Source organism: Coregonus lavaretus (genome assembly GCF_964263955.1).
Source record: "Coregonus lavaretus genome assembly, chromosome: 34".
NCBI lineage: Eukaryota > Metazoa > Chordata > Actinopteri > Salmoniformes > Salmonidae > Coregonus > Coregonus lavaretus.
The window spans coordinates 22,706,279-22,731,143 of record NC_140021.1 but is presented as its reverse complement, the minus strand read 5'-3'; the positions used below and the strand labels follow the sequence as shown (position 1 = coordinate 22,731,143).

The window sequence follows — 24,865 nt, the reverse complement described above, 5'->3', positions numbered from 1 at the left end:
TCAGTTGCCTATGCACATCAACAACAACTGTTAGCCAGAGCGAGATGAGCTAAAATCTAACAAGCCAACAGTAGATCAAACCTTTTGAGCTTGTAGATGGTTGTAAAAATTGCACTTATAAACGATGTGAGAATAGGAGCCTGCTTGCCCTTCTGCAGCTTGCCTGCTGATAACAGTCGTTCAAGTTCACCATAGCTAGCTATAGCAAAGTGATTGACATTTCTTGCTAACTAACCAAATGACACCTGAATCTTTAGCTGTAGCCACCAAAAAACAATATGGGGGGGGGGGGGGGGTCGGCCAATCACCCACTCGTCCAATGAAATCCCAAATAAAGTTGGTTTTGTTGTATCTGGGAATTTGATATTTTTTACTAATATTATGATTGTCTGTTAGTTTCATATCTGCAAAGTAGTTAAATTGCTGTCAGTTCGACTTTAACTGAAAAATAATCAGAGCTTTATCTCATAGTACAATGTAAAGGAAGTCACGATATCAGTGCTTGTTTACTTTTAATCTCTTGGATCACTGTTCGACTCGGTCGAAGCCAAGAATTCTGTTGTAGCATGTCATGTGTTTGTGTTGATTTTATATTTGATAAGACTTCAGCCAGATGAAGATGAGAAGCATCAGTTCCCATCTGAGTCTACCCCGCTCATTCTTGGTTTTTAAGGGATACTTTGGTACTTTTATCAACTTCCCCAGAGTCAGATGAACTAGTGGATACCATTTTTATGTCTCTGCGTCCAGTATGAAGGAAGTTAGAGGTAGTTCCGCAAGCCAATGCTAACTAGCGTTAGTGCAATGACTGGAAGTGTATGGCATGCTAGTAGATGCCCATCGACTTCCAGTCGTTGTGTTAACGCTAGTTAGCATTGGCTCGCATAACTTCCTTCATACTGGACACATACAAAAATGGTATCCACTAGTTCATCTGACTCTGGGGAAGTAGATAAAGGGCCTCATTACCAAAATACCAAAGTATCCCTTTATCGCTGATGGATTATAGGAGCTAAGAGTTTCAGCATAGGGAATCATCACACTGTTGACTGGAGTCAAACATCTGAATGACCTTAAGATGAATGCACTAACTGTAAGTCGCTCTGGATAAGAGCGTCTGCTAAATCACAAATGTAAAATGTAAAAATGTACGGACAAGGAGGTCTATGGACACATTCACAAGTAGACAAGAAAAATAGTGTGTGTGTGTGGAGGATGTGCGGACGTGCCCGGATCCTTCCATCTGTTCCGAGCCAAAGGGGTTCTGGGAAATCCTTTTGATGTATGTACAGAGCAGATGGAGCTCACAGGACCGATTTAGGATAAAACAGATCGGTAGCACATTATTGTAACAAATACTTTTCTAACTGTCCTAGAAAATGGAAAGGATTGCTTGTGTTAGGGGGCTGTGGTTAGCTTCTAGATTAGGCTATGGTTATGGGATCTTCTGAAGGGCAATAACACGGTAACAGAATTATGCTTTGACTCAGTTATTTCACTTAAAAATTGAAAAGTTTAACAAACCATACAACTCTATTCACAAAGACTACTTTTACCAATTTCCACTGAATAATTTACAAAAACTAATTTAGTGGAAGAACTGTGCAGATGCAAACTTTGGTAACTACGGTAAAATCTCCCTCAGGTTTTTGTGTGACCACGTTTTCCAAAAACTCTGATGTCTGCAGAAATAATGGGGTGTCAGCTATGACATGGCACCCTGAGTTTGAAAAAAAAGTAATGAAGTGGATTTACACCCGGTAACGGAATTACTGTAAAGGAATTACATCATGGGTCCCTGATATGTTTGGACATCACAGCGAAGCACAGTAGAGTGCAGTACAATACAGCAGAGCAGAGTAGGATAAAGTAGAATTCAGTGCAGTACAGTAAAGTAGTGTAGAGTACAGTACAATATACTGTACTCTACTTTTCTTTACTATACTGTATTGTACTGTATTGTGCTGTGCTGTACTGCACTACTGTATTGTATTGGACTGTACTTACTGTGCTCTAGTCACTGTACTATATTGTACTGTACTGTGCTCTACTCACTGTACTGCACTGTGCTATCCAAACTTGTGAAACATACGTTTATGATATACAGTGGAGAAAAAAAGTATTTAGTCAGCCACCAATTGTGCAAGTTCTCCCACTTAAAAAGATGAGAGAAGCCTGTAATTTTCATCATAGGTACACGTCAACTATGACAGACAAAATGAGGAAAAAAAATCCAGAAAATCACATTGTAGGATTTTTAATGAATTTATTTGCAAATGATGGTGGAAAATAAGTATTTGGTCAATAACAAAAGTTTCTCTATACCCTTTGTTGGCAATGACACAGGTCAAACGTTTTCTGTAAGTCTTCACAAGGTTTTCACACACAGTTGCTGGTATTTTGGCCCATTCCTCCATGCAGATCTCCTCTAGAGCAGTGATGTTTTGGGGCTGTCACTGGGCAACACAGACTTTCAACTCCCTCCAAAGATTTTCTATGGGGTTGAGATCTGGAGACTGGCTAGGCCACTCCAGGACCTTGAAATGCTTTTTACGAAGCCACTCCTTCGTTGCCCGGGCGGTGTGTTTGGGATCATTGTCATGCTGAAAGACCCAGCCACGTTTCATCTTCAATGCCCTTGCTGATGGAAGGAGGTTTTCACTCAAAATCTCACGATACATGGCCCCATTCATTCTTTCCTTTACACAGATTAGTCGTCCTGGTCCCTTTGCAGAAAAACAGCCCCAAAGCATGATGTTTCCACCCCCATGCTTCACAGTAGGTATGGTGTTCTTTGGATGCAACTCAGCATTCTTTGTCCTTCAAACACGACGAGTTGAGTTTTTACCAAAAAGTTATATTTTGGTTTCATCTGACATTCTCCCAATCCTCTTCTGGATCATCCAAATGCACTCTAGCAAACTTCAGACGGGCCTGGACATGTACTGGCTTAAGCAGGGGGACACGTCTGGCACTGCAGGATTTGTGTCCCTGGCGGCGTAATGTGTTACTGATGGTAGGCTTTGTTACTTTGGTCCCAGCTCTCTGCAGGTCATTCACTAGGTCCCCCCGTGTGGTTCTGGGATTTTTGCTCACCATTCTTGTGATCATTTTGACCCCACGGGGTGAGATCTTGCGTGGAGCCCCAGATCGAGGGAGATTATCAGTGGTCTTGTATGTCTTCCATTTCCTAATAATTGCTCCCACAGTTGATTTCTTAAAACCAAGCTGCTTACCTATTGCAGATTCAGTCTTCCCAGCCTGGTGCAGGTCTACAATTTTGTTTCTGGTGTCCTTTGACAGCTCTTTGGTCTTGGCCATAGTGGAGTTTGGAGAGTGACTGTTTGAGGTTGTGGACAGGTGTCTTTTATACTGATAACAAGTTCAAACAGGTGCCATTAATACAGGTAACGAGTGGAGGACAGAGGAGCCTCTTAAAGAAGAAGTTACAGGTCTGTGAGAGCCAGAAATCTTGCTTGTTTGTAGGTGACCAAATACTTATTTTCCACCATAATTTGCAAATAAATTCATTAAAAATCCTATAATGTGATTTTCTGGATTTTTTTTTCTCAATTTGTCTGTCATAGTTGACGTGTACCTATGATGAAAATTACAGGCCTCTCTCATCTTTTTAAGTGGGAGAACTTGCACAATTGGTGGCTGACTAAATACTTTTTTTCCCCACTGTACACCTTTCAAGCCAAGATGTTTTTTCTGGCAACTTCAGCATCCTGACAACTTTTTGCCATCTTTTCTTTATATATGAAAGGTATTGCCGGCGACAAAGCCTCTACTTTTATTTCAGCCAACCGACCTAGTCATGATTGTGTTAAAGTTCTGCCTACAGCTTAGTATGAAATGTAGCCGTAATGCTAAGGCAGCATTGGCACGCACTACGCTCTTAAGCTCTTGATGGTTGCTAGGCAGCGTTGGTTACTACTATCCTCCTGGCAGTTCTAAACTTTGCAAGGAATGTCACTTCACACATCTCTTCGCGTAGCCCACCACATGCACTGTTTTCTTAACCACAACTGCATGGATCCATAAAGAATTACTGTGGGAATAAATATCACTGAATATCACTGAATGGCGAAAATATTGGAATAAAGTATGAAGCAATTGAAAGCATGAAATTGTTGCTTACTGAAACTCCCAAGTCATCCAATTGTTATAATACATTTGAATCAATAGCCTACAAGTGTGTGGTCAACTACACTGAACAAAATTATAAGTGCAACATGCAATAATGTTGTCCCACTCCTCTTCAATGGCTGTGCGAAGCTGATGGATATTGGCAGGAACTGAAACGCTGTCGTACGGGTCGACCCAGAGCATCCCAAACATGCTCAATGGGTGAGTATCTGGTGAGTATGCAGGCCATGGAAGAACTGGGACATTTTCAGCTTCCAGGAATTGTGTACAGATCCTTGTGACATGAGGCCGTGTATTATCATGCTGAAAAATGAGGTGATGTCGGCGGATGAATGGCACGACAATGGGCCTCAGGATCTCCTCACGGTATATCTGTGCATTCAAATTGCCATCGATTTAAAATTCAATTGTGTTCGTTGTCCGTAGTTTATGCCTGCCCATACCGTAACCCCACAGCCACCATGGGGCACTCTGTTCACAACGCTGACATCAGCAAACTCGCCCACACGACGCCATAAATGCTGTCTGCCATCTGCCCGGTACAGTTGAAACCGGGATTCATCCGTGAAGAGCACACTTCTCCAGCGTGCCAGTGGCTATCGAAGGTGAGCATTTTCCCACTGAAGTCGGTTACTACTCCGAAAAGTCAGGTCAAGACCCTGGTGAGGACGATGAGTACGCAGATGAGCTTCCCTGAGACGGTTTCTGACAGTTTGTGCAGAAATTCTTCGGTTATGCAAACCCACAGTTTCATCAGCTGTCCGGTGGCTGGTCTCAGACGATCCGCAGGTGAAGAAGCCGGATATGAAGTTCCTGGGCTGGCATGGTTACACGTGGTCTGCGGTTGTGAGACCGGTTGGACGTACTGCCAAATTCTCTAAAACGACATTGGAGGTGGGTTATGGTAGAGAAATTAACATTAAACTATCTGGCAACAGCTCTGGTGGACATTCGTGCAGTCAGCATTCCAATTGCATGCTCCCTCAAAATTTTAGACATCTGTGGCATTGTGTTGTGGGACAAAACTGCACATTTTAGAGTGGCCTTTCATTGTCCCCAGCACAAGGCTGTGTAAAGATCATGCTGTTTAATCAGCTTTTTGATATGCCACACCAGCCAGGTGGATGGATTATCTTGGCAAAGGAGAAATGCTCACTAACGGGGTTACAAACAAATTTGTGCACAACATGTTAGAGAAATAAGCTTTTTGTGCGAATGGTGGCTGGTCTCAGATGATCCTGCAGATCCCGCAGGTGAAGAAGCCGGATGTGGAGGTCCTGAGCTGGCGTGATTACACGTGGCCTTTTTATTGTCCCCAGCACAAGGTGCATCTCTGTAATTATCATGCTGTTTAATCAGCTTCTTGATATGCCACAGCTGTAAGGTGGATGGATTATCTTGGCATAGGAGAAATGCTCACTACCAGGGATGTAAACACATTTGTGAATGAAATGTTAGAGAAATAAGCTTTTTTGTGCATATGGAACATTTCAGGGATCTTTTATTTCAGCTCATGTAACATGGGACCAACACTTTCATGTTGCGTTTATATCTCTGTTCAGTATGTGTCGTTTAACAAGTGGATTATTTTGCTCTTCAGTCGCTTAGTAGCCCAGCCCTACTCCCGACCAAAAGCCTGTGACTTGTCCTAATCAATCATTCAATCAATGTGATTCTATCTTTATTTTTACATTGAGTTAATTCTCTTGCTGGGCAAATAAGTGGAGATGGTATAGCTCATCTATTAGTTTGCTCATCTATAACTGATCAGAAACATTTAACATGCAATGTAGTCTATATTAAGTATAGTCCTATTATTTTGCTCGATCACGTAAAGGCAACTCTAAAAGCCCACGGAGGTTGGGAAATATGAGACTTGCATGCTTTTGAAAATATAGATTGCTATTATTTTCTATCGGTATCATGATGAAGATATTCTCAATGTAAGATCCTAGGCCTGTTCCCTAACAAAGCAGAGTTAGGGTAAGAAAAATATGAAACGTGGATCAAAAAAGCATGGGCTTGCCTTGGGCTCGGTTTCAAAATATCAAATGTTTTATATGACAGCGGTTCCACACGTTGCCGTGAAAATAAAATATTATTTGTATTTTATTCTGTTATATTTCATTATATTCTATAGCCTATTATAAACTGGGTGGTTCGAACCCTGAATGCTGATTGTCTGAAGTTGTTGGGGCATGGACTCTACAATGTGTCGAAAGCGTCCCACAGGGATGCTGGCCCATGTTGACTCCAATGCTTCCCACAGTTGTGTCAAGTTGGCTGGATGTCCTTTGGGTGGTGGACCATTCTTGATACACACACGAAACTGTTGAGCGTGAAAAGCCCAGCAGCATTGCAGTTCTTGACCCACTCAAACCGGTGTGCCTGGCACCTACTACCATACCCCGTTCAAAGGCACTTTAATCTTTTGTCTCTCCCATTCACACTCAATGGCACACATACTCAATTTATGTCTCAATTGTCTTAAGGCTTAAAAATCCTTCTGTAATCTGTCTCCTCCCCTTCATCTACACTGATTGAAGTGGATTTAACAGGTGACATCAATAAGGGATCATAGCTTTCACCTGGTCAGTCTGTCATGGTAAGAGAAAGTGTTCCTAATGTTTTGTACACTCGTGTATGTGTGTTGATTGTGATCAGGGTAGCCTAAGTGTGTCTATTGATTTCATGTGCATATATGCTGCACAGACCAGTAACATAATTGAACTCAAAATATGCCGTTCTGTTCTTTTGAAAATAAATTGTATTTGTCTTATAATGTTTCTTAGGGACCTGCCTAAAACAAATGAATAATGTTTTCTTTGTGATGGTGTATATTCAATGGATTTATTCAAATAGATGTCCAACCACATCGGCCCACGTCTACTCCCACTCCTAAACTTGCCGGCATGTGCACGGGAGATATAAAAGGCTTATCCCGGCAAGAATGTGGTAAAAATGGGACTGTATGAATTGGGCTCTAAAAACATTGGCAGATTATTATTATTTTTTACAGGCAACATACCGTAAAATCTGTCTGTAAAGGGTATATGATAGACTGGACTGGACCAAATCTGAACCTGTCTGTGGAGAGAGAGAGTGCGAGAGAGAGACTGTTTTAACACTCTAGGTTTGACCACCAGACAACACAAAGACAAAGAAAACAGTTATCAGCTGAATATAACAGTATGCCAGTGGAAGGGAGGACAGTAGCAGGTTTTTATTTAACCTTTATTTAACCAGGTAAGCCAGTTGAGAACAAGTTCTCATTTACAACTGCGACCTGGCCAAGATAAAGCAAAGCAGTGCGATAAAAACAACAACAACACAGTGTTACATATGGGGTAAACAAAACGTACAGTCAATAACACATTAGAAAATCTATATACAGTGTGTGCAAATGTAGTAAATTATGGAGGTAAGGCAATAAATAGGCCATTAGTGCAAAATAATGTATTAACACTGGAATGATAGATGTGCAGAAGATGATGTGCAAATAGAGATACTGGGGTGCAAATGAGCAAAATAAATAACAATATGGGGATGAGGTAGTTGGGTGGGCTAATGACAACTGCTCTAACAACTGATGCTTAAAGTTAGTGAGGGAGATAAGAGTCTCCAGCTTCAGAGATTTTTGCAGTTTGTTCCAGTCATTGGCAGCAGAGAAATGGAAGGAATGGCGGCCAAAGGAGGTGTTGGCTTTGGGGATGACCAGATATACCTGCTGGAGCGCATACTACAGGTGGGTGTTGATATGGTGACCAATGAGCTAAGATAAGGCGGGGATTTGCCTAGCAGTGATTTATAGATGACCTGGAGCCAGTGGGTTTGGCGACGAATATGTAGTGAGGGCCAGCCAACAAGAGCGTACAGGTCACAATGGTGGGTAGTATATGGGGCTTTGATGACTAAACGGATGGCACTGTGATCGACTACATCCAGTTTGCTGAGTAGAGTGTTGGAGGCTATTTTGTAAATGACATCGCTGAAGTCAAGGATCGGTAGGCTAGTCAGTTTTACGAGGGCATGTTTGGCAGCATGAGTGAAGGAGGCTTTGTTGCGAAATAGGAAGCCACATAACTGTGGTTTGTAACTATTATGATTTCCCATTGTAGCCAATGATTTCCCATTGTGGTGTCCTGAATCACTGTGGTCACTAAAGATCCCATGGCACTTATCGTAAGAGTAGGGGTGTTAACCCCGGTGTCATGGCTAAATTCCCAATCTGGCCCTCATACCATCATGGCAGCCTAATCATCCCCAGCTTCCAATTGGCTCATTCATCCCCCCTCCTCTCCCCTGTAACTATTCCCCAGGTCGTTGCTGTAAATGAGAATGTGTTCTCAGGCAACTTAACTGGTAAAATAAGGGTTATATATTTATTTATGTTGTCTTATTTATGTTTTAATTACATATTTGTTTTGGTAATTACAAGTTTTTATCACTTAATAATTCATAAACAAAATTGATATCAGTAAAATCACTATAACTAATTGGTAGGTCTACCATTACTTGTTACTTCTGTGAACTTTCATTATATTCCCTCCTCATGAGGGAGAGTAATTAGAAAATGTCTTAGATATTTGGGATTTTGGTAACTGAATTACAAGGCACAAGGCTATATTTCTTAAACTTACAGAAGGTAAACAATTTCTCCAAAACTAAATATGTGTTGATATTAGTTGGCAAGGGTCTTTATGTCAACATTATTGTGTTTTGATGTATTTTTAATAGTTTTTCTGGTAGATGTTTTCTAAGACCCCTTTTTCATCTGTTTATCCAAAAATCCTTTACTTAAGCCACATTTTTAAGATAGTTGAAAAATGTATCTATGCTGTCATTTCCCAAAAATATAGACTCTTAAGGCATCCCCATGCTTCCCATCCAAAACAGTTTGTGCATATATTATGATGCCATTTTGTTACGTTTTTATTCGTATTTTCAACTAGGAACTAACACTGATAAAACATTTTTCACACTTTTCATCAGCTGTTGTACCATATGAAACAAAACACAGGAAAAACACATTTTGACTGCACTGGGCCTATAAGCAAATCCTATTGACATATTTTCAAAGATAGGAAGTGCTTTTCTAGAGTACATCACAATGTTCTATCCCGCTGGGCACAGACGTCATCGTTGAAATGACGTGGAAACAACATTGATTCCCATTGGGATGTTCCATTATTACCACTGAGAGAGAGATACTATCAGAGACATTAAAGGGGCTTCGGGGGTGTGCTCTTGGAAAAGAGTTGGAAATTGGGGCTCTGCCTCACTCTTCTCTCTCAAACCCCTTCAGAGTGTCGTTACTCTCTGTGGGTCTTCATAAACTGGCTAGATTACCATAGAAGACTGTGTGCATGTGCGTGTGTGCTGTGTCTGTCCGTAAACCGGCTATATTAGAACAGAAGATCAGTGAGGATATTCATAACAGAGTTAAACCAGGGCCAGATGCCAGCAGCAGATATCTCTAATAATAATATTATACAGCCAGACTGGAACTGTGCCTTCATATAGGCTAGGTCTCAAATGGCAGCCTATTCCTATATAGTGCACTAATTTTGACAAGGGCCCATATGGCTTTGGTCAAAAGTAGTGCACTATAGGAAATAGGGTGCCATTTGGGGCGCAACCCTAGTTGCTGTTCATGTGTTCTCCATGTGTTCTGTAGTCTGCACTGCAGGTGTGTACTGGATGTATATGCATTGTATAACCTCAACCTACGAAGATTTGAATTGAGTTGATCTACCACCAAGCTAATGCAAAATGTACCAAAAAATGACTAGTTAAATTACATGTAGTGGAACTGTTGGTCACCATGCTGACCCCTGGTTGATCAATGGGGGACCTGGGCCGGTAATCATAAATTGTCTGAGAGTAGGAGTGCTGATCTGTGACCAGGTCCTTCCTGTCCATATAATCTTATTCATTATTATCTAAATGGCTAAACTGATCCTAGATCAGTACTCCTGCTCTGAGACCCTTTGTGAATACAGGCCCTGATATCATTACATAAACCTGATCGGCCATGTCACCAAATAACCGCCCGCCATTCTGCCCTGCCCCTCGACAGAAGCCCCAGATTGGCCTAGCTGAAACAGTGTAATTAGCCTGAACCAATCACAGCAAGGGCATTAAGGGCGGATTACCCATTAGCTAGCAGCTTAGCTGTCAGCTGTCTGCCTACCCTGACTGGGAGGAATGCTGGTAATTCCAGCTGAAGGCTTTCCTCCTCATGTAGTTAGAGAAAAAATGTGCACGACCGGGAGAAATATCCAGGCTTAAAGAATTTAGTGGCACTAGCTATATCCGGACTGGGTGGATAGGATCACTGTGTTCTGTTGGCACATATAGGCGGCATCCCAAATGGTACCCTATTCCCTACATAGTGCAATACTTTTGACCAGAGCCGTATCGGCCCTGGTCAAACTTAGTGCACTATATAGGGAATAGGGTGCCATTGGGGACATAGACTTAATAAAGGCTATCATGAGCCGTCCAATCTCTCAGTTCTGAATGTGTCCATGTGTTGTGTGGCCTATAGATGTACATTCCTCAGCATTAGCTTCTTCAATCTGGTTCTGTGTGTGGTGTGCAGACTGAACCGCAGACCTAGGCCCGACGGTTGTGTGGTTTAAATGGTCTGTACTTTGTACATGGAAACTTGAGGTGGGGAGAGAGAGAGAGCTTTGGCTATACACTAAATCCATTAAAGAAATTGGATTATTTGTCCCTGTACCATCAGTTCTCAATGTTCTCTCCTCTTGTAAGAAAAAAGAAGAAGACAATGTCACCGAGCTGGAATTGCAAAAGCAAAACAAATTGATCTTGTCATGGTTGTGGCAGGTCATCTGACTCATTGAGCCAGTAGCCATTTATTAGCCCCTGTCCTTTCTGACCCTTTTAAGGAATTCAACCTTAATCCATCATATATTCCTGATAGCTCAGTACATGTGTGAGTAACAGATATTGGCGTGTGTATCTCTGTACTGTCTGTACCTACAGTATATGTCTGTCCGTCCGTCCGATGGGCATTATGGAGGAGTTATGGTCAGAAGATGCAGGGTAGATCACGGAGGCCATTGCCTGGGTCATGTTCATTAGACACCAAATGAAATAAAAGAACAGGAACTAGTTTTGCTACGTTGTGCCCAAATACAACCATGGTTCAAAGTGCAGTGGATGGATAGGACCTATGGATCCTGGTATCGTGACAAGCACAATAGGCTTGTCACGATACCAACATTTTATAAACAATATGTTACCAGGCCAAGTATCACGATACCGAGTAGTATCGCGATACCGCGGTGGAAAAAAATCAGTGGCCAAGGATCCTTGTTCACGTTTTGTAAACGTTCTCTAAAAACCTGTCACTGAAATTCACACTTCTACTCAATACAACACATTGAATTCAACTTCACACTGTTCTGTGTATAATAGAATACTGCATAGAATGGCTGATTTACTCATATTTACAAAGGCCTACCTGTGAATTGGCTGAAGGAATGGGAGGAAGGAATATACATCAGTGGAGGCTGCTGAACAGAGGACGGCTCATCAAATGGCTAGAACGGCGCAAATGGAATGGCATCAAACACATAGAACACATTCCACTCATTCCGCAACAGCCATTACCACGAGCCCGTCCTCCCAAATGAAGGTGCCACCAGCCTCCTGTGATATACATGCATAATGATCTGTATGTCATTGTGTCAGTAAGGGGAAACACTGCATGAAACCTTCTTCAGTTAACAGACACCCACACTCTCCCTTCCTCACACACTCTCATAAACACACACACCACTCTCTCTCTCCCACAAACACACATACACACTCTGCTCCCAACTTTTAAAAGGTTAGGCACTAAACAGAATTTAAGGAGCACCAGAAATAAATGTGTTTTTGATATAGTTTAGTCTACCATTAGGCCTATGTGAATCCTACCTTTTGAAGCACATCTCATGAGTAGCAGACCATTTTCCTTTCTTCCTGTGCCAATCAAATTAGCCTAAACCTACTGTCAAGTTACCAGGTTGTTAGCTAGCTAGATAACATGACTGAACAACATTGTTTGTTATCAAACCAATAATTAGCGACCGGGATTAGTTTCAAACGGCCGGTGACATGGTTTGTGCAATTATATCAAATGCGCACGAATCCCGATAGAAAGAAAATAAGGCACCTCCGGTAATATGGGTCATTTGAAAAAATGTTTTTAGGCTAGAGACAAGCCGTAACAAATGTACAAATCTAACAACAGAAGACTCATCATGGTCTGGGTCTGCATCCTCGCTCGCCACCATGGCAAAATTATATATCTATTTTTTTACTGATGGAGGAATAGACGCGTATAAAGAGCAGACAGAGAGAAGCAGGTGAGTGAGGGCTGGTAGGGGATGCTGCTGGCTGAGGGCTGGTAGGGGATGCTGCTGGCTGAGGGCTGGTAGGGGATGCTGCTGGCTGAGGGCTGGTAGGGGATGCTGCTGGCTGAGGGCTGGTAGGGGATGCTGCTGGCTGAGGGCTGGTAGGGGATGCTGCTGGCTGAGGGCTGGTAGGGGATGCTGCTGGCTGAGGGCTGGTAGGGGATGCTGCTGGCTGAGGGCTGGTAGGGGATGCTGCTGGCTGAGGGCTGGTAGGGGATGCTGCTGGCTGAGGGCTGGTAGGGGATGCTGCTGGCTTAGGGCTGGTAGGGGATGCTGCTGGCTGAGGGCTGGTAGGGGATGCTGCTGGCTGAGGGCTGGTAGGGGATGCTGCTGGCTGAGGGCTGGTAGGGGATGCTGCTGGCTGAGGGCTGGTAGGGGATGCTGCTGGCTGATTCCTGCTGCCACACTTGATATGCGCATGAAAGTGAAGTGGATATTATTGGACCTGCGCATATAAGAGACTAGTGGCTGTTAAATTCAACTGAATTTATAAACCAAACTGACTTTATAAACATTTTAAAACAGGCGCCAGCGGGTTCTTTAGCTCGGTAGGGCAGGTAAAGTCAGTAGTATCATATGAAATGGTACTACTTATTCTAAAATGTTGGTATCATAAGTATCATGACGTTTTGGCACCTTCATATTACCGTGGTACCGGTATACTGTGCAACACTAATGCACTATATAGGGAATAGGGTGCCATCGCTGAAGGGACCCAGGCAGACTCTCTGGCCTGCAGCGAGTTGGGTACCATACAAGTGAGGACTTTTTGGGGACCACAATTGATTCCCATTCAAAATCCTATTTTACCTAACCCTATTCTAACCATAACCCTAAACCCGAACCTCTAAGCCTAAAATAGCCTTTTTCCTAATTAGGACCGGCCAAATGTCCTCACTTGTCCTAATTCTAGTATAGTATAGAACAAGTATAGTAAAACAAAAAAACACACACACACACATTCCTCCAGGGTTGTGGGTTCGATTCCCACGGGGGGCCAGTATGAAAAATGTATGCACTCACTAACTGTAAGTCGCTCTGGATAAGAGCGTCTGCTAAATGACTAAAATGTAAAATTTAGTAAGCTCTTTCTGTGTATAAAGTAGCATGGACATGTTGTTCCAGAAATGAATGCAATGCTTCTTTCTCTAGTTAAGCATGTGCACTACTGGCACACACACACACACACACACACACACACACACACACACACACACACCACAAGGCTCTCGTTAGCAGCCTAGTAACAGGGACTGGTTTGGTTTTTGGAAGGCACCACTGTTCCCAATGCACACAAGCACATATGAGCCAGGACAGAATGGGGGAAATTTCGCTCCAGGCATTCCTCCATCCCTCACTCCATCCTTCATTAATGTTTCACTACATGGCTTTTGAGAAGTGAAGTGAAAAGCCCAATGATCAGACAGACAGAGTGGGGTTTAGACTCACTGGTTAAATGGATCATTGTTCATCGTGTCATGTTGAGAAACCATTACTGGGGGGTCTCTTAAAGCAACACAACGACAAATAGCATCCTATTCCCTATGTAGTAGACTACATTAGACCTGGGCCCATAGGTAAATTCACTATGTAAGGTATAGGGTGCTATTTGGGATGTGACCAGTGTGATGAGAGAGCGCTGCTCTTTTTAACGACAGCTCGTTGAATTCAGTTGTTGTTGGAATGATCATTGGAAATACAATTACATTGCCCTGTTCAGGCAGCCAATACTTACATGCTTTCATTTCAAACCTCAAACAGCCAAGGCTGAAATGAATTGACTGTGCCACATTCTCTGGTTGGGTTGTGTTCCAGACTGGTTAGTATGGATATCTTGGCTTTAGTCTCTCTGAGGCTAGAATCTTGCTGACAGACATTGTGTACGCATGGACGGATGTATTGTATGTAGCACCCTATTCCCTATATAGTACACTACTTTTGACCAGGCTCTGGGTATATAGGGAGAAGGGAACCATTTGGGACGGACCTTGTTCTCTACTAGCAGTAGTTATGAGCGGGGTTGGGGGAGACGTTTGTGGAGTTAGTATTTCTGCAGACAGACAGTGATTACATTTCCTGTGAGGACTATCAGCTCAGGTTTTAAAGGTGAATTGGCTGCTTGTCTGTAAGGACGTGAGACTAGCTAGACTCAATGATCTGTGAAATGGAAAGAAATGAAAGTCTTCGTCCCAACACGGAAAAACACACAGACTCACTTATATCCCCAGATGGGTTCCTCAGAACTTTCCCTTTTAAAATCCCACCAACCTTGGTACATTAGGTCAAATATTCTCTAGCCCGCTCTCTCACTCTCTAGCCCGCGCTCTGTAGCGCGCTCTCTCTCGCACACACGCTCGCTCTCTCTAGCCCGCTGTCTCTCTCTCTGTGTCTGATAGGATTTTCTACAAATTATTAACACCATTTAACATGGTGACCTTTTTAAAAATACTTTCCATGTTTTTAACTTCCTAAGCTGGACAAGTTGCGTGGTGTATTACAGGGTTCCCCAACTGGCAGGTGGCCCGCAGAATATTTTATTTGAGATTCAGAGAGGGGGAGAGAGAGCGCGATTGAGGGGGGGTAAAGAGGAGGTTGGTGGGGGTAAAGAGGAGGTGGGTGGGGGTGTAATGTGAAATATCACAGATGTGATGATGAGGAAATGAGTGAAATGGTCTGACTGATACCCAGTGAGGTGGAAATGTAGGTTCATCTGGTCATATGGCACCGTACCTCCGTACAGTCCTGTGTGTGTGTCCGTAGCATGGGAAAAGGGGCAGAACAGAGGGGCGTTGGCTGAGCATTTTATTGAAGGAGGGAATGAATGGGGGAAAAGGTGATGGTGGGGAGGAAGAATGAATGAGAGATGGAGGAGAAAGGAGAAAGGGAGTGGATGGATGTGCAGTCAGCAGAGAGAAGATTGGATCAATGAATATGAGGTGTGGGGGGAGACATCACCCATCAAACCATGCTCTACTACTCTACTCATCCTTGGGATTTAGTACTAGGTGTGTGCACGCGCATGCGTTCGATGTGTGTGCGTGTGCTTGCTGGTGTGTGTCTGTATCGTCATGGCCACCGAGCGAGAAGCAAATCAGCAGCCCACTCCTCTCTCCACTCTGTCCTCTCCACCTCAGTGACTTTACCCTGCTTTAGTCTAATTGAAAGACCTAGTGTGTCTCGTAACCCGCGTCACAAAGACTTACGGCAACATGCTGAGCTAGCCCCGCTTTACATTAGCTGTTCCTGTGGGACTGATTACAATACACACTGAACGTCTGATATGGGTTACGCCATACCCCCATTTTGCACCAACGAGATTATTTGATACTCTCTCTAAGGGATGGAGTGTATCTGGGTATTGAAATGGAATGGAATGGACTCACTTCTTGTTCATCGGTGTGTGTGTGTGTGTCTTCCCTCGTGTGTCCAGTCCACGTTTGTCTCTGTGAGTAGACATTAATAGGGGGTGACTGGAGCGTTATGTTGGGGGGGGGGGCGCAGCCCGGAAGCGTTGCAATCAGAGGTGTGGGTGGATGATGTGCAACAGAGAGGAAAGAATGTGCTGGAGTGGGTTGCCATGTGTTCAGCCTGCCAGTGATAGACCCTTCCCCCTTCCCCTCAAGCTGCCTTCCTCATGGTGCTAGCTGTGATTGACAGATAGCCCCCCTCCCCATAACCCACCCTGGGCTCCTCTGTAGCCTGAGGAAGACACCAAGTGGTCACAGAGGAGAACTGCAAGAGGGTCTCTCACTGGTCTCTGCTCTTACGCTGACCTGCACGGCATGTCAGTGAGATTGATGACTTCATTTTTATTTAAAGATTACATAGGCTACTACAAGGCAAAGTGATTGGAACAGCACACAGTACACTGTTTCAGCTGTAAAGGTTGGGGAGAGAGATGGAGAGAGACACCTAACTGTAAGTCCCTCTGGATAAGATCTGCTAAATGACTACAATATCAATGGAGATGAGAAAAGGATATATGGATGGAGATGAGAGGGAGGAAGAGCGAAAGGAAATGTAGACTGACATCATGCTGTACCTAAGTGGTCTTTATTAGGCAGATATTGCCCCTAGCTCCATATAGGCTACCATATTGCAACATATTGCCAAATTCTCAATTAACCTCTGACCTCAGAATGAATGTATCATCCCATATCTCCTCCCAGGTGCACCTAGCTACAGGTTGCATCCCAAAAGGGCACCCTATTCCCTACAGAGTACAATACTTTTGACCAGAGCCCTATGGGCCCTGGTCAAATGTAGTGCACTATAAAGGGAATAGGGTGCCATTTGGAATGCAACTACCGTCTGCTACAGCTACAGGGCTGCATAATGCATTCTAATCTGCCTTTCTGGGCCGGTACTGTTACTCACCCTGAGTGGAGAAGAACTCATTTATCAGGGTCTGGGCTGGCGGACAGAGACAAGCCTAGCAAAGACCACTCTGCATCAACAGCAGAACAGTCAGCTTGACTAAAGACCTTGTCAGACCAGTCATGAGAGTTAGAGGTGGCCATAGAGGTCCTATTAAATTACTAGTATTCTAATTCTATGGCAGTGGACCCCACCTCCTAGGTCCCTCTAGCAGTAAATGACCCCTTATATATCCACACGTGCTGTCTGTCATATCTCATTCATTTCATATTCATCTAGCTTGGAGGAATCCGAGTCTGCGACAAGCTGTTAGAGAAGCTAACTCTGAATATGTACAGACAGAACAGTGAGACCTGGCTTGACTCCCTTCAATGTGGTTCAAAAGAAAATGAGTGGATTGTCTTCCTCACAAAGGATAGAGATTCTAAATATGTGGTGGTGGTCATCAATGATTGTAGTTGCCTTGATCCTATCACTAGGGGCCATAATCTCACTATGCACCAGGGGCGGAACAGTTAGGCTACTTCAGGTTAACTGACTGCACTCTGCGGACATATCAGTCTCTCAATCTACCTCTTCATTGGCTGAAAAGGTGAATACCTGAACTCTCTCTCACTCTGACCCACTCCATAGAGGAGCTATGGGGGACTGACTGACTGGCTGGGCAATATCAGCTTAATGGATGGTGATCAGGGTCTTTATCTCCCCTCTGCACATGTTGTTTCTATCACACTGTTGTGAATGTAGAGAGCAGGATAAATATAGTGTCTATATACTCACACCCCGTCCTCAGTCCCTCCCTAACGACTAGTTCATCTGTCAAAACTCAACACTGTGACCTCTCTGGACTCATTGTGACCCAACGTCAGGGCATCGAGACCCTGTTTAATTATGCACACACACACACACACACACACACACACACGCTGTCTGCTAGGAAAGGGAACTCTCACCACCACTTCCTTTTGTGGTCGTGTGTGCGCGTGCAATCATGTGTGTCCGTCTGGCAGAGGGAGAGATCCTATTTCCTCTGGCTTTCTGACCCTGCCAGTATCTCAAGTACCTCTACCTTGCGGGACAGACTTATAGAGCAAGGGAATGAGATAGCAAGCGGGGATAGACTGATAGAGAAAGAGAGGGACAGGAAGAGAGGGGTAACCAAGGGGGTCACTGTATTTGGAGGGCTGCAGCCGTCAGCCATGGTCCCTTTCAGTACGTTTAAAGGCTGCAGCAGGACAGAGGAGGAGGATGATGAGGTGTTTGTCTGCAGCCAAGGAAATAAGGTAACAGACGTATCAGAGATATCTGACAAGGTCTTTAGTTTGTCATAGTTGTGATATAGTAGGTCATACTTGATATCCACTGTCAGCTTTTACTTCAAAATGTAAGATGAAAATGTTTGCATGTTAAAAAATATAATACATAGGCTATTGTCTATTGCTTCATAAAGTATCTTCTTTCATTTGGCTTAAATTGCCTATTTCAGCACTGTGTGGCAAACCTGCCAAGAGCTAAAAACTTGACAGAACTTTATTTAACTCTTACTTCATCCAGTCCATCCCATTTAGCAAATGAGGCCACCTCGTTTCTCTTTGCCTTCACTCTAGTAGTCGGTCTATTTCTGAGTTTGCTTGCTGTAGAGAGAGACCTCTTATTTTACTTCTCAACAGAACAGTGGAGAGAAGGGTAATTAGAATGCAAACAACTTCTTAGGGGAGTGTGTGTGTGTGTTAAGTACATTTCTGGAGTCCTTCCCTGCGGATGTGGACTTAATAATATGAACTCTCAAAATGTTGTGGAGGAGAGAAATACATTCCGTTTAGAAATCACATTGATGTGGTATAGCAGTGAGCACTCTCCAAAAATGTTATTGATTTCTTCCATCCATGGACAAAACGCTGTCTGCATGCTCAAGCTTCCGCCTTCCCTCACTAAAACATTCCTTCTCAGGAAAACACTACAGTTTGTCATTTAACACAGACGGTATTATCCAGCGTGACCTACATTTAGAGCGTTCATCTTAAGATAGCTAGGTGAGACAACCACATATCTCAGTCATCGTAAGTACAATTTCCTTCAATAAAGTAATTATCATAATAAGTCGGTGCTAGTAGGAAAGACAAGTGCAGGTAAATGGGGGTGGCACCATTGGGTTTATTTAATATACATTTTGACCCCTTAACCTTTCCTTGGGGTACTTCATATCACTTTTGGCAGTTGATTTACATAGACTCTTATCATTCAATTCTCATTCTAATTCTCAGTTCCCCTGCTGAGTTTGGCCTTTGACAGCTGAGTTTCAATGTAAAATGTGCCTTACTATTATATGTGCCTTGGGGCTCTTTGACTGACACCCAGCTGCTGGAAATATAGTAGGTCCCCACACGATGTAGCAAATTATCTTTACTGTACTTCACTAGAATCATACACAGACGTTTCGGTTAAGAGCCTTCTTCAGTGCGTCTTAACCCCCAGCTGCCAATGTCTTCTACCAATGCCACAGTCAGAACACTGGATAAGAATGGACAAACAACGGGGCCTCTCCTGGTGCAAAATTCACTCTGTTCCAGCGCAGCTCTACAGGATATTAAATAATTATTTTGGATGATATTCCTATTTTTCCAGGCCCAGCAGGAAGCCCCATCTGTTTCCATTCTAGGGAATGTCTGTCTGGCTGTGCTGTCCGGTGTTTTTACTCAAACTCCCTCCCTCCCTCCTCCCTGTCGCATTTCCTCTTGCATTCTTCACCTGCCAGGTTCTGCTTGTCTTCAATAAAAAGAGAATCCAGAACTAGGCAGCCAGCCTATGGCACTGAGTGCTATATAATGCATCTGTATTGGTCAGGTGCAGACATGGGTCCAAATACATAGGCCTACTGTGTTTAAGGTGTGCTCGATTTAACATGGGAGTTTGCACTTTTGGGACTATTCTATTGGTTCCATTGTACAGTACACACGAAATCAAACACAGCTCAAATATTTGACACTGACAGTATGTGTTTGACCCATGGGGTCTAGTCAGGCGCTTTTCTATCGAGGTCTAGCTACGACCTATGTGATTAATACGGCCACTTTACACAATGTTAGTTTGACCCTTGGCCCACACCAGAGATGGCAGTCTGGTTACCACTACTGTACCTCAACCTCACTATTCTATTCCGAAACCATCATATTTGAGTACATTTGATTCTCAGTAGTCATGGAAATCCTGTCTGTGTTGTTGTATGGGCCAGACTGAGTGGCATGTGAAACTGTTGACGGAGCCAACTTTCAGTTTCCCCCTAACCTTAATATACTAGCGTTTTGTAAATTTCCTCAAAATATAGGTTCACCAGCACTAGGCCAGCACTATGGCACCACTATTATGCAACATGCCTTCTTTCGTTTCTTGTCTTGACAATATATATCATAAACGACAGCTCAGCCAAAAGCCTTGTTTAGAGTCCAATGTTTCCAATGTTTAGAGTCTGAAGGTAGTTTTTAGAGCTTTTGTAGCCTGGAATCCAAATGGAATATCACTCTTTTTAACTATTGTTTCAACTGAGCAATATTCCATTTAAATTCTAGGCTGAGAGGATTGTTTGTCTCCTTTCTGTCAGTGGGTACTTTGGTTTAGAGATTGACGCTTAGCTACTTAAGTGATAGGAAACCCTCCTTCTAGTGCTCTGTATCTTATCTGCCTACACTTCCTCTTTTAAACACCCCTTCAATTCCTCTCACCAGGGTAAGGACCCTCTGTTTTTTCTTCTTGAAATCATTCTCTCGATCTCCTAATGTGGGCATTGTATTTAATCCAATTATGGCCCATCAATGTCCAGTAATGATAAATCTTGAATCTTGTTGTATTGCACAGTAGTTTTTATTTTGAATGTCATGAAAAAAGTCAAGTTTATGCACACGTGTGTGTGTATGGATTTTGCAACAAAATAAGGCATTTGACTGGCCTAACAAAGCATAGCTTGACTATAGTTGAAGTATGTAGGATATATATTGGATACCATGCAGCATTGTTTTGAACAGATGGATAGAGTATGTTTCAACGTCCATCCGTACCACATGTCTGACTGCCAAAGCTGCCCATGCGTCCTCTTTCTACTTCATGCTTTGCTGTTGAGATTATATCACTGTATCTGTGGTCTGAAACTACCCTCTCCCATACTTCTCGCTCTGTAATGTACCTCCATAGTTCTCCATAAACTTCACCTCTCCGGTCAGTGCGTGCTGGGCATGCTACTTTGTTCGAGTTTTTCACAAGCGACTAACCTTTCCTCTCTATCCCTCTCCCCCTTCCAGACGACGTCTCCGGCGGGGCAGGGCCGGCCTGAGTCTCCTGTCTACACCAACCTCCAGGAGCTGAAGATCTCCCAGTCCAGCCTGCCCCCCCTTCCTTCCAGCTCTCCACTGCACATCCTCTGGGACTGGGAGACCCACAAGGACCTCACCGGCAGACACTTCTACTATAACAGAGCCACCGGAGAGCGCACGTGGAAACCGCCCCGCGCACGGGATGCTAGTGGCAGTGCCAGTAGTAGTCGGGGAGACCCCCACGGCACTGGAGAGATGGAGGTAGGTAACACACCTCTTGTGCGCCCCATCAAAACAGACCCACATTCCATTGACTGTCATGCTGTAGCATACTGTCGACACAGTCAGCGCTGAAGTTGAGCTGTAAGGAGAGAGAGAAAAGAGTTTGGTTTGGATCAAACTGAGGAAGTTCAACCCAGCATGTTGACCCCTGCCACTGATCTACAGTCTACCTAATATATCTGGCCCCCTAACGTATCAACAACTGCTCTGAAAGCTGGCCCTGGGTCCTACTGTTTACATTGACATTTTAGACATTTAGCAGACGCTCTTATCCAGAGCGACTTACAATTAGTGCATTCATCTTAAGATAGCTAGGTGGGACAACCACATCACAGTCGTAGTAAGTGTGTGGAGCAGCGGGGTGACAAGGGAGAGGAGAACTTGGGAAGGTTGAACACCAGGCGGGCTGCGGCGTTCTGGATAAGTTGCAGGGGTGGACAAGTGGGGACCCCAGCCAACAGAGTTGCAGTAGTCTAGACGGGATATGACAAGTGCCTGGATTAGGACCTGTGCAGCTTCCTGTGTGAGGAAGGGTCTACTATACGGCTGTTGTAGAGAATGAACCTGTAGGAGCGAGTCACTGCTTTGATGTTGGCAGAGAACAACAGGGTTTTGTCCAGGGTCACGCCAAGCTTCTTTGCGCTCTGGGAGGGGGGACACCATGAAGTTATCTACCGTGATGGAGAAGTCTTTGAGCAGGCAGGCCTTCCCTGGGAGGAAGAGCATCTCCGTCTTGTTCGAGGTTGAGCTTGACGTGCTGGGCTGTCATCCAAGCTGAAAGGGGAAGGAGTTCAGGTGTTGAGGCTAAAGGGAGCGGTCTCGTGACTGGTTTGGTCTGGCCCGGTGGTAGTCCAGGTCCTATTACAGCTCTCCCTGTGTTTTTGAAATGGGGTGAGTGTGACTCTGTGTTAAATGAAACCAGGTCAGGACTGAAGTAGGTTTCAGGCCGACGAGGCCGTACTATATTTAAGTACCAGTTAGAGAGACGCTCTCCAAATATTTATGATTCATCCGATGTAATGCCACAGCTGACAGAAGCACAGATGGAATGCGTTCCAAATGCCACCCTATTCCCAATATAGTGCTATACTTTTGACCAAGGTCTATAGGGCTCTGGTTAAAATTAGTGCACTAAATAGGGAATAGGGTGACATCTGGGACATAATATGTGTCTACTCTGCATGTCACTTTCATATGATACTAATGTGGGAAACCTGAGGGAGAATGTACGGAGAGGAATAGATGATTTCCAACGACTGTAGAAGTTATGTTGTGTTAACTGTGGGCAGTGAAACAAGCTGGTGCTATTTTCATGAGGGCTAGGTAGTAAAATATACCAAGTCAGTAAAATATACCAAGTCAGTAAGAGTATCCTCAGTTTGGGTTTCATGTAGTGTTAGTGGTACAACACTGCCACCATGAGGTGGTTGAGTGTATTGCAACCAGGCAGGAAATATTAGAGTTGTAAATACACACTTATTTCCACAGTTGATCAAGTTCTCCTTTTCCTGGGGATTTAAGCCTTTATGGTGGTGGGATGCATGAATGCATAGTTGGATGTTTTCCTTTTTCAATAAATGTTCTTATTATGGGTACTTGGGCATCATTGATCATTCACTACTAAATCAAATAAATTGGTTCCGTACATATATTTTGCAGATATTTTTGTGGGTGTAGCGAAATGCTTATGTTCCTAGCTCCAACAGTGCAGTAATACCTAACAATACAAAACAATACACGCAAATCCCAAAAATAAAAAGGAATTAAGAAATATCCAGAATATATATATATATATATATATATGTATGATGGTGTGTATAGATATTATGGACCGTATATGAATAGAAAAGGTGTGTCCAGCAGTAGTTATATAGGATGAGCTTTGACTAGAATACAGTGTATACATATGAAGTGGGTACTAGCTTCTCTAAAGGCTCAACTAGAGCCATAGAGATATCAATCTATCTATCAGTCTACAGTGCATTCGGAAAGTATTCAGACCCCTTGACTTTTTCCACATTTTGTTACGTTACAGCCTTATTCTAAAATTGATTAAATTGTTTTTTTTCCCTCATCAATACCCCATAATGACAAAGCTAAAACTGTTTTTTAGAAATTTTTGCAATTAAAATAAATAAATATATAAATATATATATATATATATATATATATATATACTGAAATATCACACTTAAGTATTCAGACCCTTTACTCAGTATGTTGTTGAAGCACCTTTGGCAGCAATTACAGCCTCAAGTCTTCTTGGGTATGACGCTACAAGCTTGGCACACCTGTATTTGGGGAGTTTCTCCCATTCTTCTCTGCAGATCCTCGCAAGCTTTGTCAGGTTGGATGGGGAGCGTCGCTGCACAACTATTTTCAGGTCTCTGGGCTCTGGCTGGGCCACTCAAGGACATTCAGAGACTTGTCCCAAAGCCACTCCTGCATTGTCTTGGCTGTGTGCTTAGGGTCGTTGTCCTGTTGGAAGGTGAACCTTCGCCCCAGTCTGAGGTCCTGAGCGCTCTGGAGCAGGTTTTTATCAAGGATCTCTCTGTACTTTGCTCCGTTCATCTTTCCCTCGATCCTGACTAGTCTCCCAGTCCCTGCCGCTGAAAAACATCCCCACAGCATGATGCTGCCACCACCATGCTTCACCGTAGGGATGGTGCCAGGTTTCCTCCAGACGTGACGCTTGGCATTCAGGCCAAAGAGTTCAATCTTGGTTTCGTCAGACCAGAGAATCTTGTTTCATTTGGTCTGAGAGTCTTTAGGTGCCTTTTGGCAAACTCCAAGCAGACTGTCATGTGCCTTTTACTGAGGAGTGGCTTCCGTCTGGCCACTCTACCATAAAGGCCTGATTGGTGGAGTGCTGCAGAGATGGTTGTCCTTCTGGAAGGTTCTCCCATCTCCACAGAGGAACTCTGGAGCTCTGTCAGAGTGACCATCGGATTCTTGGTCACCTCCCTGACCAAGGCCCTTCTCCCCCGATTGCTCAGTTTGGCCGGACAGCTCTAGGAAGAGTCTTGGTGATTCCAAACTTCTTCCATTTAAGAGTGATGGATGCCACAGTGTTCAAGGGGACCTTCAATGCTGCAGACATATTTTTGGTACCCTTCCCCAGATCTCTGCCTTGACACAATCCTGTCTTGGAGCTCAATTCCTTCGACCTCATGGCTTGGTTTTTGCTCTGACATGCACTGTCAACTGTGGGACCTTATATAGACAGGTGTGTGTCTTTCCAAATCATGTCCAATCAATTGAATTTACCACAGGTGGACTCCAAGTTGTAGAAACATTTAAAGGATGATCAATGGAAACAGG

General features: G+C 43.7%; 1 protein-coding gene across 2 annotated transcripts in view; it reads left to right on the top strand.

Moving 5' to 3' along the window:
• Positions 1-24,865, top strand: part of LOC311109447 (rho GTPase-activating protein 12-like) — an 86,804-nt gene that overhangs the window by 43,047 nt on the left and 18,892 nt on the right. For both annotated transcript variants that reach the window (XM_084152346.1, XM_084152347.1), the window contains exon 3: positions 21,251-21,523. In XM_084152346.1, the coding sequence (XP_084008472.1) occupies positions 21,251-21,523 (273 nt within the window). The remainder of the gene's footprint in view (positions 1-21,250; positions 21,524-24,865) is intronic.